The sequence below is a fragment of the Miniopterus schreibersii genome (genome assembly GCF_964146895.1).
Source record: "Miniopterus schreibersii genome assembly, chromosome: 20".
Taxonomy (NCBI): domain Eukaryota; kingdom Metazoa; phylum Chordata; class Mammalia; order Chiroptera; family Miniopteridae; genus Miniopterus; species Miniopterus schreibersii.
Genome location: NC_138122.1, coordinates 6,169,884 through 6,189,323, shown reverse-complemented (window position 1 = coordinate 6,189,323; position 19,440 = coordinate 6,169,884). Strand labels below are relative to the sequence as shown.

General features: G+C 47.9%; 1 protein-coding gene across 6 annotated transcripts in view; it reads right to left on the bottom strand.

Moving 5' to 3' along the window:
* The window catches only part of OPCML (opioid binding protein/cell adhesion molecule like), a 1,023,398-nt gene that overhangs the window by 15,306 nt on the left and 988,652 nt on the right, over positions 1–19,440 (bottom strand). For 4 of the 6 annotated variants that reach the window (XR_013997786.1, XR_013997787.1, XM_081122824.1 and 1 more), the window contains 3 exons: positions 6,355–6,492; positions 5,779–5,899; positions 5,153–5,304 (listed from right to left, as the gene is read on the bottom strand). Coding sequence is in view for 4 of the 6 variants with exons in the window: in XM_081122824.1 (XP_080978950.1) it covers positions 5,153–5,304; positions 5,779–5,899; positions 6,355–6,492 (411 nt within the window). In the remaining 2 variants the exon portion in view is untranslated. The remainder of the gene's footprint in view (positions 1–5,152; positions 5,305–5,778; positions 5,900–6,354; positions 6,493–19,440) is intronic. The other 2 variants (XM_081122825.1, XM_081122823.1) reach the window with 1 other exon arrangement.

Sequence of the window (19,440 nt, the reverse complement as noted above, 5' to 3'; positions counted from 1 at the left end):
GTACAGCTGACGTATACTCAGATCGAGCCTCTTTTCAGTAACACAGGTGCTTGCCACCACTTCCAAGGTTAGGGATGGTAGTTTTGGAGATCTATTGCTCACCCTATATTTTCTTTCTTTTTTTCAATTCAGAAGAGAGACATAGAAAGCTAAAAGTAAGCTGGAGTCTCTATGTCCTGTTCTTATCTTTGCTAGACAACCATGGAGCAGAGGGAGTCATAGTTTGTCTCTAGCAGGGTGGGGACCGGAACCCAGTTTTCCTTGCTCCTAGTACTGGTCTGTTCCTTCCATTCTGCTGCTTTTCCACTCCCTGCAGTTGCTGGGGATAAAGAAAGTACACAGGCTGAAATGCCACTTTGAGTTGGCACACTGCCCATATCACCTATCCTGTGTGTGGCTTTTGAAGGGACAGTAACTGGTGTTCAAGAAGCAAACCTCTCATATCGATGCCAAACACTGATTCACCTATGGGCATCTACCACCTACCTACACTGCCTCTCACAGTTGACCTGATCACCTCCTGTTTCAACTCGCTCCCCACCCATGGCCCCCACTGTCTATGTCTTCTCTGTTCTCTGAAATTGCTTTGATCTCATTTTTCTTTGTTCTCCGCATGTAGGTAGGAAGTATATGCGGGATGTGTTTGGGTAAGAGGTCTATTATGAGAGTGTGTTGATGTGGATTCTCAGTGCAGAGTCAAAGGTCTCCAAAAAAGAAACTTACAGTCCTCAAGGACAAACACCAATGCATGCCTGGGAATGTGGTGTGTGTGTGTGTATGTGTGTGTGTGTTGGAAGTATGTGTACATGGATTATAAATGTAAAAATTATCCTTTAAAATAATGGGTTTAGATTTAGATAGAAGAGGGGAGATGTTGGTGTGAAAAATAGGTCTAAGCAGGCTGATTATTAACATGGGGTTCCATCTAGAAGGTGATCTGCCAGAATCTGTGATGGATTGCCAAGTATTGTGTGTTGTAATGAAATAGAAAGAGCTGAGACAGTGGAACCAGGACACATAGAGTTAATTCCAACTCAGGCATTTATAAGCCAGTGCGAGTTAAATAATCTGCCTAACCTCTCACATTCCTCCTCTGTAAAATTGGGATAAATATAGCATTTACGTCCTAGAGTCGCTGAATGAAGTAAAACATGTAGAACACTCAGTCTAGTGGCCCTGTAGGCAGTAAGTGGCTAGTGATACTTAGTCATGATTATGGGGCATTGAGGACTAGAAAGAGCATTCCTAGACATCAGGAAAGGTTTGTCAACTAGACAACATCACTTTAACATGGTGTTGAAGTGATTGCCACTCAGGCACAGTATCAGAGAATTAGTCTTTGTGGGGACCATGGAGAACATCTTATTAAAAATGCTTGCACTGATAAAAACCCCAGAGCTCACCGAGATTGACTTTCCCATAGCCATTCAGAGCAAGCAGCAGAACCTGGCTTCAAAGATGCTTCAAGATTTGTGGGTCCTATCTGTCCTGTCACATTTAATTCCTGAGCTGAACTCCAGTCCCTGGAATCACCAACACATCCCTCCAGTCTCTGCATATGCTCACTCACTCACTCACTCATTCATTCAACAAAAATTTCCCAACCAGCTACTGTGTTAAGTTTTCAGCATCAAGCCAGACATGGTCTCTATGTTCATGGAGCACATAGGCTGAAGTGGGAAAAAAAATCTGTGATAAAACAAACTAAATAAATGAATTAAAAATTACACTGCAACTAGAAGGTGAAGTCTATAGAGATAGGCATCAATCTGTGTGTCACCACTGTATCTCATCACTTAGAGCAGCCTGGCTCATCGCTGGTCTTGATGAACATTTGTTGAATGAAGGCTGGCGAACGCACTATGTTGAATGCAGCATTCAGAAGTGTGATGTGAGAGGGTGGGTAATGGGGAACTGATCTGCACTTAGAGGTCAGAGAAGGCTTCCTTCAGGAAGGGGTGCTGAAAGGGGAGGAGACACTAACAGAATGAAGCAAGATATGGTGAGTTATGGGGACTGATGGTGCATTAATAAAAGTGGACAAGAGACTCTGGAGGAAAGGGAAGCACAAGTCCACCTGAGCAATAATTCTGGAAGCCTTATCAAGAGAAGCAGTGATAAGATGGGCTACATCATGGGAAGCACTGGCAAATACCATCATTAACTATAGTACCTTATATTTATACAACAGTCTTCCGTCTGCCACATCTCTGTGATGAACATCATATTATTGAAAATTTATAATGACAATCAGTGGGCCAGGAAAGAGCACCCCAACTTTAGCTGAGTAAACTGAGGCCTGTAGTCTTTGCATGTTGTCAAAGTCACACATCTAAACATAGCATCTGTGGGACTCTCTTCACATATATGACTTTATTTAGGATTTCACTAGCCTTTTAAGGCAGGTATTAATATCCCAATAGCATATATGGGGAAAGTAGGGCTCAGCAAGGTGAACTAGCTGGAATGTGGTTGGCCAAGTTGGGATATAAAGCTATGTCCTTTCTGTGGACTGAATTGTGCCCCCCTTCCCCCAGTTTATACGTTGAAGCCTTAACTCCCCTGTGTGTATTTGGAAATGGAGACTATAAAAAAACAATTAAGATTCAATGAGCTTATAAGGATAGGGACCTGATTCAATAGGATTAGTGTCCTAATAAGAAGATACACCAAAGAGCAATCATCTCTCTCCCTCTCTCCATCCCCATCTCCATCCCTATCTCCATCTCCATCCCTATCTCCATCTCCATCTCCATCTCCATCTCCATCTCCATCTCCATCTCCATCTCCATCTCCATCTCCATCTCCATCTCCATCTCCATCTCCATCCCCATCCCCATCCCCATCCCCATCCCCATCCCCATCCCCATCTCCATCTCCATCTCCATCTCCATCTCCATCTCCATCTCCATCTCCATCTCCAATCTTTCTATCTCTCTCTCTCCACAGATGCTCAGAGGAAAGCCACATGAGGGTAAAGTAGCCATTTACAAGCCAGAAACAGAGCCCTCGTGAAAAATAGGTGATAGATCTTCCTGACTTCCCTTTGGACTTCAGACCTCCAGATATATCTGCTGTTGTTATTATATATTTGAATGACAATGTCACACCTATATCCTTAGTTAATGATAAAGAGGGACAAAAGCCTGGATCATCTAGTGGTCAGTCCTAGGATTCTTCTGTTGACCGTATTTCCTGCCACTGACAACCTCACTATCTAAGGGGGTGGTAGCAGGGCCAGTGGCTGAACACTCTAATCCCACCCTTTCCTTTTGGTTTTATCAATACCAAGGATAAACAGTCGTAGACCTCAAAGTGTGGGCAGAGTGAGTAGCCTGTGATTGTCTAGAGCTGTGAAGAGTGACAGTTGCAAAGCTGCTTCCAGGTGTGGGAAATTCAAATGTCAGCACTTTCTATGTGACTGAGAGTGATCATAGAACAGTAGGGCTGTGGGGTTTCTGCCTTTGGAAGCAGAGCTGAGCACCACCTGCTGCTTCATCTGAACAGATGAGCATATGCTTATGTCTCACTCTACTTGTCTTCTGGGTAAAACCCAGCATCTAATGAGGGCCCCAATATCTATTCACAAGCTATGTGTACTTCAATGTTGCTTAACCTCTTTATTTATTCTTCCTTTCTACTCATCTTTAAAATGGGGTTAATAACCTGTCTTGCATATACTAACATGATGTCTAGAAATCATTAGATTTTATTATTAGTATTAATGACTCCAAGTACTTCTACTTTAAAATGAAGATTTTAGAATTGTGTCTTTAGCCCTTTTTGCCTTGGGCTGAAAGTATAAAACATTCATACTAAAGTGACTTCCCCACGAAGATAATAATCTGATAATCCATTTGGTCTCTGGATGGGGTTCCTCTTGGTGCTGCTCTGTGCAGAAATAGCAGAATGTGCATCCTTTTTAAAGGTCACCAAGGATAAGTTTATTTTGGGGGGGGAGGGGGAGAGGGAATCCTTTCCCTGAAACATATAATGGTATTCATATGTGTGCATGTAAAAACCATCATAGTCTACATGCTTGCTACTTAAACTGTACAAACCAGGTCCATGAACTCTATCTACTAGGGAGAAATCAACCAGGGAGGTGGAGCAGGCAAGCCTATCTTTGAAGTAGACTCACATTCAAACGCATAGGCATTCAGGCAGGCAGAGGAAGGAAGGAACATGCTGTACCCACCTGCCACTGCTGATGAGGGGCTTATTTCTAAGACACACACAGCACAATGCACACACCATGCAGAGAGAAAACAGAAGACATAGATCACACATTTCAGATGGTTGGTGGACATAGTTTAGTCAATGTCAATGCCAAAAGCTTGTTTGGTGTCTGATGTGCACATGGGAAAATGCATACCTTTCCATTCTACTCACCAGATCCTTCCCTCTAACCAAATCTCAGCAAATAAGCAAATACATACACACAAGAAATCTCACAACAAGCTGGCCCTGGTCCTAGGTGTAAAACATGGCACAAGGAGATGGACACAGCAGTGTGGGAAGATTTGGTGAGAGAAGGAGAGGGCTTCCAAGTGAGGCCGTCATGGCACTGGAGAGCTCTCCATCCCCATGGGAGAGAAAGGCCTCCAGAGAAGGGCCTGATGCTCCAGCTGAGGACAGAACAGTCCTCTTGACGAGAGCTCAGAAGACTGCTCTGTTCATCCAATGAATGAGGACATGACATGGCAATCAGCACGAGAATCATGATGGCAGCAGTCGACTTGGCTTAAAACTATAAATATAACCCCACAAAATCATAGACTCTTACTTATAAAAGTTATCTGAAAATTACATCTAATTTACCTACCAGACATTTGTATAGCACTACAAGTGAACTGTTCCCTGGTTCTGTTTTCTTTATGGCAACCACCATTCGACTTGGGTCAGAATTTGGTTTACCCCTTTTGTAAGGTGCAAACCTTGCCTTTCAGTAGACCAGGAGATATCAATTACCTTGTAAGCATCACTGTATCACATGCCAGGAGAATGACAGGAAGAAGCATTTTGTACCTAAGGGTGGTGGGGTGAGCAGTATGGATGGACATAGGCCAAGCAGAACATGCCTTCCTCCCTCTTGAGTCCCCCGAGCCCCTCACTTGGCCGAGCCCACTGCACCCAGGCTTCCTGCACTCACCATACAGTGCGATGCTGGCATTGGTGTTCCCAAGCTTGTTTGTGGCCACACAAGTATAATTCCCATAATCCTTCTCTGAAACATTGAAGAAAGTCAGAGTGGATATGCGCCCTTTACTCTCAATCCTCATGCCATCCAGGCCGGTTGCTAGCCTGTAATAGAGAAGGCACTGCTGGTCTGGTTCTAGGAACAGAGTGAAATAGCAGACAGAAGGCGCTGGAAGAACTAAGATCCCACCGGTTAACCCTACAAGGAGGTCTTCCTGCTCACAAACACCCTTCCCTCTGACTAACCCAGCTCTTGTAACTCAAACCACAAGCACCACAGCTCCCATTAGGAGGAAAAGGGAAAGACGCTCATGCTCCAAAGACTAAGCTTACTGCCTCCTAGTCATCGGAGACTGCGTACAGCTACTCTCAGATTCGGAAACACTCTCAACTCATTTTGCCCATTTCCCTGCTTTCTCCATGTGTTGCTGTTGCTGCTGTTTCTGGTTCTAGAGGTAGCTCCGTTTAAAGAAGGCTGCAGTGCATTTTGGTTTCCCCTTTTATTTGTCCATCTCATTCCACGTGGGAAACACCCTGTCAGCCCTGCTCAGACACACCCTGTTTCCATCTCCCAGGTACCTGGTGTCTTCCTTGAACCACTGGAATTCCGCTGTAGGCACGGCAGAGGCTTCACAGCTCAGGATGCCCTTCTGACCCACGGAGACACCGGTGTTCTTGGCTTTTGAGATATAGGGAGGGTCTGTGAGGGAAGAAGGTGCATTCAGTCACCTGCTGTGCTAATGGATTTCTTATGACACCCAACCTTCCCAGTTAAATAACTGTCTATTTAGGGAGGGGAAAAAACTTCTTGCTTGAAGATATTGCATTTACCCCAGCAACTTCTTTAGGACATCAAGCCAATTCAAAGCTAACAATTCTCCCCATTTAAGGAGGGGAAAAAACTTCTTGCTTGAAGATATTGCATTTACCCCAGCATCTTCTTTAGGACATCAAGCCAATTCAAAGCTAACAATTCTCCCCACTGGCTAAAAGCTGTGACAGTCACAGGAAGACTCCAGGGCACAGCCATCTTATCAAGTGTTTTCCTGTTGGAGACAACTCGGTCTGTCAGAAAACGGCATTGCCATTACCAGCGTGTTCTCTTAGTCCCTACTCCGCCTTCCCCCTGGAACTCCCTGCCAATGGTCCACTCACAATTTACAGTGATTTTGACTTTCCGCACATCAGGGGCAGCAACATCATTCAAGGCGCTGCATTCGTACTCCCCAGACTGGTCACGCTTGATGTCAGAGATTTCCAGGTATTCATCCTCACTTACAAAGCCCTGGCCTTCTGGGAGGAAGGAAACAGACAAAAAACAATCATGAAACTGGGAAACCAGGACAGAGCATATTCACATATAGAACTGGTAGGAGAAGGGATTTGAAAAGCTGTAGAAATGGGATTTAAACATCAAGATTATAAAACACCATGTTGGCTCAAAAAGATGGCATTTGAAGAAAGAAATTTTCTGCTGAGTCTTGGATCAATATGTTTTTGTCCAACTCACTTTAAATTTTTGGAGTATTTGATAAGAAGATATTTTTCTTTTATGGTTATTATGAGGATAAACTAAAAGAGTACATGTAAAATAGCACAGCACTAAACTTTGATTTTAAAAAATATATATATTGATGTCAGAGAGAGGAAGGAAGAGGAAGAGAGAGAGATAGAAACATCAATGATGAGAGAGTTGTCATTGATCGGCTGCCTCCTGCATGCCCCTGGACTGGGGATCGAGTCCGCAACCCAAGTATGTGCTCTGACTGGGAATCAAACAACAATCTCCTGGATCCTAGGTCGACACTCAACTACTGAGCTATGACTGGACTGGCTAAACTTTGATATTTTAAAGAGAATTGTCATGTCCTGCTGGTGTGGCTCAGCAGTTGAGCCTCAACCTATGATCCAGCAGATTACTGTTAGATTCCTGGTCAGGGCACATGCCTGGGTTTCGGGCTCAATCCCCAACAGGGGGTGTGCAAGAGGCAGCCGATCAATGACGACTCTCATCATTGATGTTTCTATCTCTCTCTCTCCCTCCCCCTTCCTCTTTCTGAAATCAATAAAATATATTTTACAAAAAGAGAATTGTAATGATCAATAACATAATAAAAACTGTGGAAATAACTTTGGAGTATGTTAGCATGGCCACTTTCATTTGTCACTGTGTAGAAATGCCTTTGAATATAGAATACAAACTACTGCTGCATGTAGAACGAATAAGTGACCACTTAACACTCTAATACAAATAAATGCCCAAACAGTTGGTTTGGTTTCAGACTGTGCAGGAGAAGATGAAGTGAAGAATGAATGGATAAGAAAGGACTTTGTGACTGCTCTGCAGTAGGTGCTCAACAAACTTTTGCCAACATAAATATGATAGTCCCAAATGATGGATCCACCATCAGTAGAACAGCCTCATGGACTTCGTAGAGCATTCTGGAAGATTTATTCTTAAGCATTTGTGAAGCTTGCAATTCATGATCCAAAATGTTCTGGGACTGCAAACTTTACATTGCTGGCAGTCTCCATTGCATGCTCCTGGCCCCTCTGCCTCATTCCTTGTTCCATGGCCTGTGGTTTAGTGCAAAGAGAACAGATCCTCTGTCTTGAAATACAAATGTTTTAAGTTCTGTCAACAAACCAGGCTCCGGTGAAAACCCAGCTCACACAAAGGCCAAGGAAAAGTATGGCCATTTGAATTTCTTATAGGCCTGCTGCTTGATTCCTTTCTGTGCCCCAGGAGTTAGAGAAAAATTACTTTTCAGGTCTATACAAACTCATTATAACTTTCCTCGCACCCCTGTAGAAGCGTATTCTGATTCATGGGTGTGGAACAGGAGGGCATGGTGTCTAGGGTGTGGGCTGATGGTGGGGGTAGGGAAGGGGTGCTTTGGGATCTTGACTTTGCTTCAAGTATAAGCCTTGGGGAGTTTATACTCTAGCCATTTCCCTAGGCTTGTTTTTCAGCTCTTGCTGGTTTCCCTGCTTCCCTCCCCACCCCACATCATGCCCACCCAGGCTCTGCCATCAGTGTCTGGATGCTGGTTACCAAGGTCATCTGTAGACGGTGTGGTGCCCCAGTCATATATTTTTCAAGGGACCTTTCTCAGTGTAAACATTTGACTCACCTAAAATTAGTACCATCTGGTAACCCAATCTCATGCAATCCCATTAAAGAAGTCTTGCATTGACCAGCAGAAGTTTTCCTTTGCCTGGCCCCCCTCTTGGAACTTGGACCTCTTGAAAGGACCTTGAGACAAGCCCATAGGTGTGAGTTTTGTGATCCCGGGAAATCTGGTTGAATTCATGTGAGGAGTGGTGGAGAGAGGGGATGGAAATGTGCCCTGAAGGGGAGGAATGGGGTCTGGGGCAGGTCCACACTCTCAGTCTCAAATGTGAGTGTCTTTCCTCAATGGTAGTACTGGCCTAGGCTGGTCTCAGGCAGCAGAGGGGAACTTAGGAGATTTCAAGGAGGACACTCCAGAGCACGGCGCCTCCTGGGACTTGGGGCAGGGCCCTGTCTGCTGGGATCTCCAAGTGATGGAGCTGGTCACAGGTCTCTACCCCATCAGACATGCAATCATCCGGGTTAGTTCCATTTTCACTCCTCAATGTTCATTAGAGCGATAGATATAGCTCATCCTCTTGTCCTTATTTTTCTTAGGCTAAACAGAATGTCAGATTTAATTCTAAGATTCTAAGGTCACTTATTTCAGGGAGTCCAATAAAGATGAGTGTTGCCTCACTTTCGAAATAATGCTGGGTTCCTGGTCTAAGTATTAATAAGTGTTAAAAAGCAATGAAATCAAACACGCCCAAAAGGCTTTCCAGACTCATGGCACTGTAGGTTTCTGCAACGAATAAACACGGCAGGATCCAAAGTCGGCTTCCTACTCTGAAGGCTCTCCTCTACTTTCAAAATGTACTACAGTGGATTCACCACAGGTAACTAAACCTCACACATTAATCCAAACAAATGAGCAACGTGCAGTGGTCCGGGCAGGAGCCTCAGGCAGGGCCCCTGACCCCTCTCCTTGTAGATAATGGGATCGACCACTCGTGCTGCTGGTGTAGACCCGGCAGATGCCTTAAAGGCCCTGATGAAGCAGGTCAATGATTACGAGTCAATGTAGGGATGATGGTTGCCCAGAATGAAGGGCTCAGTTCAAAGGAGAGACAGGCCCGTGTGCTAGGACCCTGGGTGATTCTCCGCATTTGTGAGGGTGGGGCCGTTCCTGGGCCCTTTGTGGGGACTTATAGGGAATTTATTTTCACTATCTGTAATGCTGTCTTTATGGATGGATATGTGACAGCAAAGAGAAAGGAAGGAAGAGAGTGCTTCATGCAAAATGGGGATCATTATGATAATATTCCCTCATTAAGTGAGAAAATGAATTTGCCAAGTTTGTGCTATAAAGTGAGCGCTTCTCAGATTTTAATTTGCATACAAGTTCTGCTGGGGTTTAAAATGTATATATAGATCCGAGTCACTGGGCCTAGAGTGGGGCCTGGGATTCTGTGTTCCCAGCAAGCGCCCGAGTACTTTCGAGCTGCAGGTCTGGGGCCTGCACTCTGGGTAGTGAAGCTGAAAGGCAGGCCAACCACCGCCCTTGGCTCCCTCTTGCACATTTACAATGATCTGGGCCTGTGAGGTGGGCAGTAGGTTAACAAGGGCCACTGAGTGCTCCAAGCCAAGGTCTCTGTGGGGCATGCATTGAAGGACACCTCCTCATTGGAGCACAGGGCTCAGCAGGGTCCATCGAGGCTGAGCATCCGAACCCTAAACAGCGTTAGGGTTCTTTATGCATCCTGCCAACACAGCTCCTTTGCTAAGAAACGGGAAGCAGATTCTGATGCCCCTCCCATCCGGAGCCCACTGAAGGTGGTGTGACACTGCTCTCTTCCCCACTTTGATGCTGGGGAGAGTCTTAGAGCAGAGCAAATCTCGGTTGCTAAGTGCCTGGAGACCGAGGAAACCGCAGGGCTTCCTGTCGTCTCCAGGTCTGGCTGCAAATCTGATTCTGTGCTGCAGAGAGAGGGGCAGAAGGCTACACACGTGTTAATCCTCTTTGCTGGCGGCCAGGAAGCCAAAGTGCTGACTGTGGAGGCGAAGGGAGGGACACAGGGGCAGGGAGACAGGCAAGGGAGGGAGAGGAGGGGGAGGCAGGGTGTGCCGGGGGAGGAAGGAAAGAAAGGCAGCTTTAGGCAAGAGGCCTTCGTGCCGTGGAGACGTTCTGAAGACTCTTTCAGAAGGGATTTTAAAATGATGGGCTCCAAGTGTACAACATGTTCTCTGGCAAAATGTAGGAAAACAGGAGCTCCCAGTCTGCCCACAGTTTTGCTTATCGGTGAGATGTCCTGTGATAAGCCAGTAACCCAGAGGCAGCATCAACCTGCCCTGTGCATTCAGACAGCCCCACAGAACACGGGTGCGAGCAGAAGGAAGCGATGCTGAAGCACTGGCAGAAATATATTAACAAAGAGGGTTCTTCCTTTCCACGGAGGAGTGCCTGGAAGACAAGCTCCATTCACTGTGTTAGCGAGATGAAGGTCTGCAAGGATACAAACAAGACCCTTTATCAGGGGACTTGGGAGGCCTCTGGGCTGGGACCCTCAGACTCAGGACATGTGCCTGGGGGTGGGGTGACTAAGCCCCAGGTTCTGTGGACACCAGGTTCTCTTCTCCAGGGATCTTACTCTGACTTAACACAGTCACGGAGTGCAGAAGACAAGCCGCCGATAAGCAGGGCCTGCTCCATCTTAGACATGGAGGAGCAGGGAGACTGTCTCCGAGAGGATCCCGGAGCAGCCGTGGCCCTGGCCTCACTGGCAGGTATTTTACTCACATCCACGTGACAGAAGAGCTGAGTTGGACACTGTGGGGGGTGGAGATGGTGGAGAAGACAAGGCCCGTGACCTGGGTGGTCTGCAGTCTCATGAGCCCCAGACTGAAGCAGTTTATATTTTTCTGTCCCTGAGCTCAATTTTTAAAATTCTTAATTGTTTTTAGCTCCTTCAAGGGAGGTATGGGGGGGCAGAAAGATTTATCAGAGCTGAATGAGACCAGAGCATGCAGGGATGCAAAGGTCAAGTAGGAAATGCAGAGTAAGTTCTGGAGGCTTCCTGACCCAGCTCTGCCCCCCTTTCTCCCTGTTCTTCCACTCCAGCTGCATCTCACAGTCACTCATGCCCGATTTTTCTTCTTCATCTCAGCCAGTTCCTTAGAATTATGGAGGTGAAGAGTGATGCGGGTCAAAGACTTTAGCCTTCTGCTTTTTGGATGAGTGTCCCTCACAGAGTACGTTCCCTTCTGTGTGAATAGCCCCAGGGATGACTTCAGGGACTAGCCTATCCCTTTGCTAGACTGTTCACAGAGCCCATACTCATATTGAGGTAAACCCTTTGAGGGGATTAAAAGTTGCCTCCTAGGTGCCCCCAGCCCACTGTCCCTTCTCATGAGCCATAGGAAACTGCTGCTCTACCTACAGAAGTCACTTTGTGAGGTTAAATGTCAGCACTTGTCACAGCTTTTGCCATGAGACCTGTGAGGAGGTGACTCACTGGCACATAGCTGGGTACAGGTGTCACAGATAAAATGAGCAGGAGGAAGGTGTTAGCAGGGAGGAGAGGACCGGAGCTCAAGGTGGCATCCACACAGGGAAGAAAAGGCATGGGCACAAAATGGCCAGAGGAAGGGGAACTTGGCTGAACAAGAGAGCCAGAAGAGAAGGGAACAATAGAGTGGGGAGAGGTGAGCACCCCACGAGTCTAGCTGGCTCAAGAAAAGCAAGAAAAGAATTTTGCCTGCATCCCAGCATGAGGGGCTATCACAGATGAGCACTCTTAATCCTGACCTTGTAAAGTTGAAATCAAGTGCCCAGATGATCAGGTGCATGCTTCTGACCTGCCAAGCCACAGCTGGGCTTTGTGATCCACCTGGGAAATTAGCTTTGTGCCCACTCACCAAGCTACATAGTCTTTCAAGCTATCAGGAAACTGCAAGGAGTGGACCATGCTTAGAAAAAGCATGGGTTGGCTGGCATGTTGTGGTATGTCGTGCCCTAGAAGTCAGGAGCAAGGTAAGGGCAAGGAAGGAAACCACCTGAAGCTGTCCCTTCCTCACTGCTTCAGTGCCCTCAAGGTAGGTAGGACTCAGTAGACACTGTCAGAAGTTCAACTGGGGTTGGGTGCCCAAATCTTGTCAATTATCCATCTCTCTCTCTAGGATTCTACTCAATAGAACATAATCTCATAAGATGAGCCACAAAGATCAGGATATTAGCTTTGCTGCTGTCAAGCTGGCCTACAAGATGCTTGCCTGGCATCTAAGGCTGACAAGGCCCTTGCCTCTCACTCTATGCAGTGAAGATATCCAGACCTGTGCAAGAGAAATACTTGACTTCGCTGCTCAGTCGCAGGCCAGCAGCTGGACCTGAGAGCATGGCCTGCATTGCAGTGGAGAGCCCGGGGTAAGGAGGGCCCCTCATACCCAAGCAGGGGTGCCTCAGGAAGGTGATGGCAGTCAGGAGCGCCACCTTCACTTCTAGGTGATGGCCTTCCCTGCTTGACGGGGCCCAGGGGATGCCGGAGCCAACAACCTTTCCGATTACAATAGTTCCCCTTCGTCCATGGGGAGACAAAGACGACTGCAGTGGGAGAGGGGCTTTACCTCCTGGGCAGTGCAGGGGAGGTGTCCATCTGGAAACCCGCAGGGGGGGGATCTGGTTTCCACTCCTTCCTAGAGATCTCCTGGCACTTCCCCAGTCACATACCTCCTGACACAGGCGCTTCCTTCTTTTGAGGAACAGGAATATGAGAAATATCCTTGAGCTGGGCTTGGGGGAAGGTTTCAGCACTTGGGACAATGTGAGCTCGGCCTCGGACTGCTGCGGCTCCCTTCCTACACGGGAGCCACCCCACGGTCCAGGCTGCAAGCACCCTGAGAAGGAATTCCACTTTGTTCTCTGAACTCCTGCATCTACTGTAAGGTAGACATGTAGCATTCGCTCTCTCTCCTCATGGCTAGAGGCTGGGGAACTCTGAACCGCCCCCAAAACTCTCCCTCTCCACTTAATCTTCCTTTCCTCTCGCCGCCAGTGTCTGCCCTCCCCCAGCCGGGACTCTCCTTCGAGCACAGCCACCAGCAAGCAGCTCGGGGCTCCCCCTCCTTAATTAAACCCGGGCGAGTGGACGGCACCGCATTCCACCCTCGCCCGCTCCCAGCTCCCAGACGCGTCCCTTCGCTGCACTGAAGTTAATGAAAACTGTGATAAACCCACTGTTTCATTTTCCCTTAATTAATACAAGCAATTGAATTGTGCTGAAGTCATTTTGGTTTGGATACTGAGCCTCTGGGTCAACATCTCACTTGCTGCCGGTGACAGAAGCTCTTTGTCTTGGGCTCTGATAACCTTTCTCAGGCCGAGGCCACCAGGACCTTCCCCGAGGAAGGGGCCGCCCGCCCGGGTCCAGGCCGCTTGCTGGCTCCCTTCCCTGGGGCTGGCAGCAAGTTGGTAGTCAGCCCACTGACAAGATCAATGTGCTGCCCTGAGAGTTAACTGGGCTCCTGGTGGGGGGAAGGGTACATTAATAATGCCCCCAGTAGCCGGGGGCACTAGGACATTCCTAAGTCGGTCCCGTATTCTGATGGGACAGCTGAGGATGACACAAGAAGGGGACCCAAGTGACTCATCCAGTAAGACTGTCCAGAAAGTTCAGTTCTGATGCATTGAGCTTTTTTTAGGAGGAGGAGAAAAGCCAAGATGAAAGGCTGTGAAGGATTTTGCCTGGTAGATGGAGCAGTAGAAGAGACTGCTGAGGACCCTCTGGGCAGCAAGGTCTAGGAGGGAGTGCCTGGGGTCTCCTCCCAGGTGGCATATAAGAACCGCTAAAAGAGAGCCTGACAAAGAGACCGGGTGCCCACGACTACAGATGGATAGCACTGGCCTGGGACGGAGCCCCAGCATGAGCATTCTCTGAAACCTGTCCAAGGGACACTCATGTCCAAGGATGGCTGAGATGACCCCCTAGTTAGTACGCTGAAGACTCCTGTGGCCTTCACTTTCCCAGTGCCAGCTACACCCCTAGACTCCCAGGCCCCCTCTGTTGGAAGGCACTCCGGGCCCAGTAGTACACAGTGCCCCGCACGCCCTGCTCAGGCCCTCTGTTGAGTGTCCGTTGGCTTCTGTGAGGGACATGCAGTCAGGGTGTCGACAGGCGAGGCCCAGAAAGTAGACCGTGCTGTGTGTGAGGTGATGACAGCCAGGGCTGGCCTGACAGTGTCTACTGCTCCTTGTCAGCCCACAGTGGTCGGAACACCCAGGTCCGGAGGATGGAGCGTGAAGGCCCGAGCAGCTTCCTCCCACAGCACAGTGAAGACAAGGGTCTGGCTTGGTTTTGCTTAGGATTTTCTTTCCCCCTGAGATGGTTCACTGTGTGTAGGAAGACTCAAGACAAGAGATTTTTAGACTCTAGATGATACTGTTAACCCAAAGGGATGGTTCCTGAGTGATAGGTACAGGTAGGGGGTTCCTGCAAGGATGTGGCACATACCCTGCAAAAGGAGGTCTAGAGTGCACACCAGAGAGAAAAGAAGGGAGTTGGACAGAGGGATGCAGGTGAACAGACAGACAGATAGACCCGAGACAAGAGACAGAGATAGACAGACAGACAGAGACGTTGAGAATTAGGATGCAGGAGACTGGGATTTCATACAGAGGCAGATACTGGCTGAAGGTAGAGGTGAAATCCATTTGAGAACAGAGTAGCCGACTTGGATTAAAAAAGTAGCTAACATGTATATTCTAAAATGTATCTAAATGTAAACAGAAACAATTCAGACAAAAAGGACATAGAGATTGAAGAAAAATATTATTACTTTTGAAAAGCGGAGCTTAAATAGCTAAGTCATTGACAAAATATTAAGGACACTTGAAAAAGTTTTATTTATTACATGTTTTCTGCTTTAATTACTACTATTTGCAATCTGAACCAACAGGGTCATTCTAGTATTAACACTAAAAGTAAAATGGGTTCTAAATAAAATACTGCTTTAAAAAGCTCAGGAACATAAAAAAAGACTGACTGAGGCAATGAATGAGCTGCTGCTGCCTCCATTTACACAGGTCTCTAGAGAGCCTGACGCCACCTCGCCTGCATTGGCCTAAGCAGGAGCGGCCAGTCCTCCAGGCCCGTCCCTCAAAGGAAAGAATATTCTGGCAGAACAGAATCATCCTGTGCCACAGTGTGGTCGTGGGTATCCAGCACCACAATTACCTGTGAGCGCTTTGTAAAAACAGCTTCTTGAGCCCACAGCAAACCTGTAGGGTCAGAACTGTTGGGGGCTAGGTGGTCTCCAAAATCTTCAAGTTATTTTGACTAAGAGAGCAACATAGAGCAAAAGCTTTGCCCCATGCTTGCTTTGGGGCAAATTAAAACTTTCCTTCCAGCAAGTGCACCTGGTTCATTCCCCGTGTGGACTAATGTTTTTGTTTTTGTGTAGTAACAGCAAGTGTGCCCTTATAGTTGAGTTTGTGGGAGACAATCCCAGTTGACACTGGTTTCCCAGGACAATTATTAACAGTCACGTTTGCTCTCAGAAGTGCACTGCTCTGGATGAGAATCCATGTGGCCGCCTTTCTTCCAGCCCAAGGAAAGGCCTGTGTCAGGCCCCAGCGCCTGGGCCGCAGCAGGAACCTCACTGTGGGGCTGTCCCAACATTCACACTTTTGAATCCAATGGGAGACAATGGTTTGTTTGGTCACCAAGTAGATTGTGGATTCTGGGAGGTAGACTCTGCCGGAGAAGGGCCAAGAATGACGGGTGTGCTCCATTCTCCTGGCACTGAGGCCCATGAGACACACTCTTCTCTGGAGCGCAGACTAGAGCGGCCGCTTGAAGCCTAAGGCGCCTGGAGTCGGGGGTCAGCACCGCTGCACCCGGGGTGCAAACCCAGCTGGTTCCAGGGATCCGGGCAGGTCAGACAGCAGAACTGCGCCCCGTGATGTGGCTGGGATGGCCCAGCTCAGAGCTGCCTGGGGCCTGTTCAGGGTTCTGGGGAAAGGTGCTTCTGAGGAAGATCGCAGGCCGGTGTCTGCAGAGGGGCCTCGATGCAGACTCACGGCTCCGCTTCCTCTCTCCTTTCCTTCCTTCCCTTTAATTCTCTCCCTTTTATCGTCTCCCCGTAGTAGTCCCCAGCTGTATGACAAGGGTGCTAATTATTAAAGTTCATTAATATTTTTGAAACCCTGGTACGATACCCACTGAGTCAAGCAGCGCTCTCGGCACGCAGGCCCCAGCCCGAGACACTCTGCACACGTGGCAGAGCATGTGGCCTGAGCGCTGAGGCGTCGCAGGGAGGTCGCTTTGCTCACGCCCTCGGCTGTGGCGGGAGCTGAGGGAGACGGACGAGGGGCACCTGATGCGATGTTCGCTCCCTTTGGAAATTTTGGTCAAGGGCTCTCTGCATCAGCAGCATCTGCTATTCTAGGCAAGTCTGTCTCCCTCTTACCATCCAGCGCAGACTCTTAGTAAGCTGACATCTCCCCTGGTCTCCCTTCTTAGCCTGGTCACCACACAAGTCACATTATACATGACCTTCTACCACTCTGTGTGAGTTGCAGGAACAAATGGAGAAAGCCTCTGAATTGGAGATCAGAAGACCTAAGATCTAACCTGTGCTGCCACCAATATGGTACTTGGTTTTGAGGAAGTGTTTTTAGCTGTCCAAGCCTCAATTATTTTTTGTGCATCAAATAAAAATTGCAGGTCATATGACATTTCGTAGCTTAGCGATATGTTGTATGCCCAGGAATCTAACTGCTTAAGTTCTGGAAATGCCCATGGTGCTGATGGGCAGAGTGGCGACGCAGGAGCTCGGGATCACTGACCCATAAGCAACACCGGGGGGTCCAGCACTCGGGCGAGTAGGCTGCAGAGCTGGCCTAGGCTGCCCTGGCTTTGTCTGGGTCCCCACGATGCAGACTCAGGAGTAGAGACACCATGCAGTTCCAAGGTGGCTCTCATCTGTCACTGCTCTGTCTCTGTTCAGAGATGGGGAGGAAAGAGAGGCGCTGACAAGTATGAAGGACTGTGTGTGTCTGAGGGTAATGTCGTGTATTAATGGGGGAAATTAATTATTTCCTTTCCCCTCTAAGACTCCTATTCCTGCAGATTTTGACGAGTAGCTGCTTTTATTCCCTCCCCGTGATGGGCAGATTGGGATAATATCTTAGAGGTACAACTAATCATCCACTTATGTGATCTGAGGCCCATTTTCATGGGTCTGAAGATGCTCGAATGTGGGAAAATGACGCTTCTCTGTGCTTTCTGTCCTCTTGTGCTTTCTCTAAAAATATCCCTTCTTGGTTATAAGGCTTACCTTGCTCACCCTGCCCACCAGAAAACAGACACTAAGAAGGAAGGACGGGGCCTCTGTAGGAGCGAAGGCACAGTGCTTGGTATTACAGCCCACTGCCCCTCCACATGCACTATCAGAACCGATCTATGGCTTCACCACGACGGAACCAACAAGATCTGAGGCGCCACGTGATGGCTTAGGTTACTTGTCGCCTTGCCTGGGCTGTGGGATGCCTGGAGAGCTGGGACATGTTAATTCTGGGCATGTCTGTGGGGGAGTTTCCAGAAAAGATTAGCATTTGCGTCAGTAGGCTGAGTAAAGCAAATTGCCCTTCCCGGTGAGAGCGGGTGTCACCCAGGGCTTTGAGGACCTAAATAGAACAAAAAATTGTAGGAAGGGCAAATTCTTTTTCTTCTTGAGCTGGGGCATCCATCTTCTCCTGCCCTTGGACAGGGGAGCTCCTGGTCCTTGGGCCTTCAAACTCGAGGACTTATGCAAGTTCCCCCTCTCCTCACCTCCTCTGAGGCCTTTGGCTTCTGGACTGGGAGTTACACCATCCACTCCCCTAGTTCTCAGACCTTCAAACTCAGGCTGAATTATACCCCTGGCTTTCCTAATTCTTTTGCTTGCAGAAGGCAGATCCTGGGACTTCTTAGCCCCCATAACAACACAAACCAATTCCTATAACAAATCTTTTCTTATCTGTGTCTCTATATATCCTATTGGTCTGTTTCTCTGGAGAACTCTGAAAATATAGGCCCAACAGAAACTTAGGAGGCCGATGTTCTTGTCTTCCCACTGCTACTAATTAGCCAGGAACTCTGGCCAATCCACTTCAATAACTCAGTTTTCTTATCTGAAAAAATGGGTGCATTGGGCCAGCACATTTTTAGGTTCTCAGCCATTGTTCTTTTCCTACTTTAACCCATGGCAGCTTTTCTGGCTCAGTACATAGTGATTCTGTGCTCTTATCATCAGTCACTGGGCAGCAGCCAGCCTTTGTCAGGGCCTGAGGCTTCTGGGTAGTGCACTTTGGAGGTGTGAATCCTATTGCTGCCTTGGAAGCTTGGGGCTGGCTCTGGTTCTGGAAGATGCAACTGCTCAGCACACGGGGATGGGGCGAGAAGGCTCAGGCACAGGTTTCCAGCTTCTAATGCTCCCTTCGCCAGGCCCTGCTGTGCCACCCCCTGCCCACTTTTGCTGGACTTCCTGAGCTTAGTGGCCATGTATACCCCAAGTCTCTATCAAAATGAACACATCTTACAGATAAAGAAGTCCTGGGAATTCCTAGATCTTTTTTCCCTACCTGCTCAAATTCTTTTGTCAGTTTTGTTTTGTTAACTGAGGAGGCGTGAGACCTCTGCTTTCTTGGCAATCAATGTCATTCTGGTGCACAAAAGCAAGGAGGATTGTAAGGGTGACTGGTTCCAACAGGGCAGGCCTGGAGTGAAGGGTCCTGGGTAAGTGTGGGAGGTTGGAGGAGCTATTGCTTACCACACCACCCAGGGCAGGTGCCTGCATCCTGGCCTTTCTATCGGTGGAGCCTATGGATTTCTAGGGCTACCCGCAGAGGGAGCATGTGAAGAGAATGGGTCAGCTTGGGTAGTGTCAACCACCTTCATACTGTGGCCCTGAGCTGACTACTTATATGCAACTCTAAAGGTTTCTTAAATTATAAGATATTGTATGTTCCCTGGTAGTAACTCATGGAAATAATGTAAGTAGTGGTGTTATTTATTTTGTTCTGCATATTATACACAGATGAACACAGAGATACACATACGGTATGTATGCATAGCAGTAGAGAAACACACAGTAGGGAAGTAAAACAAAGCCATGGCAGTTCTGATACCAATGCCCTTGTGTGGCGTCCCCCC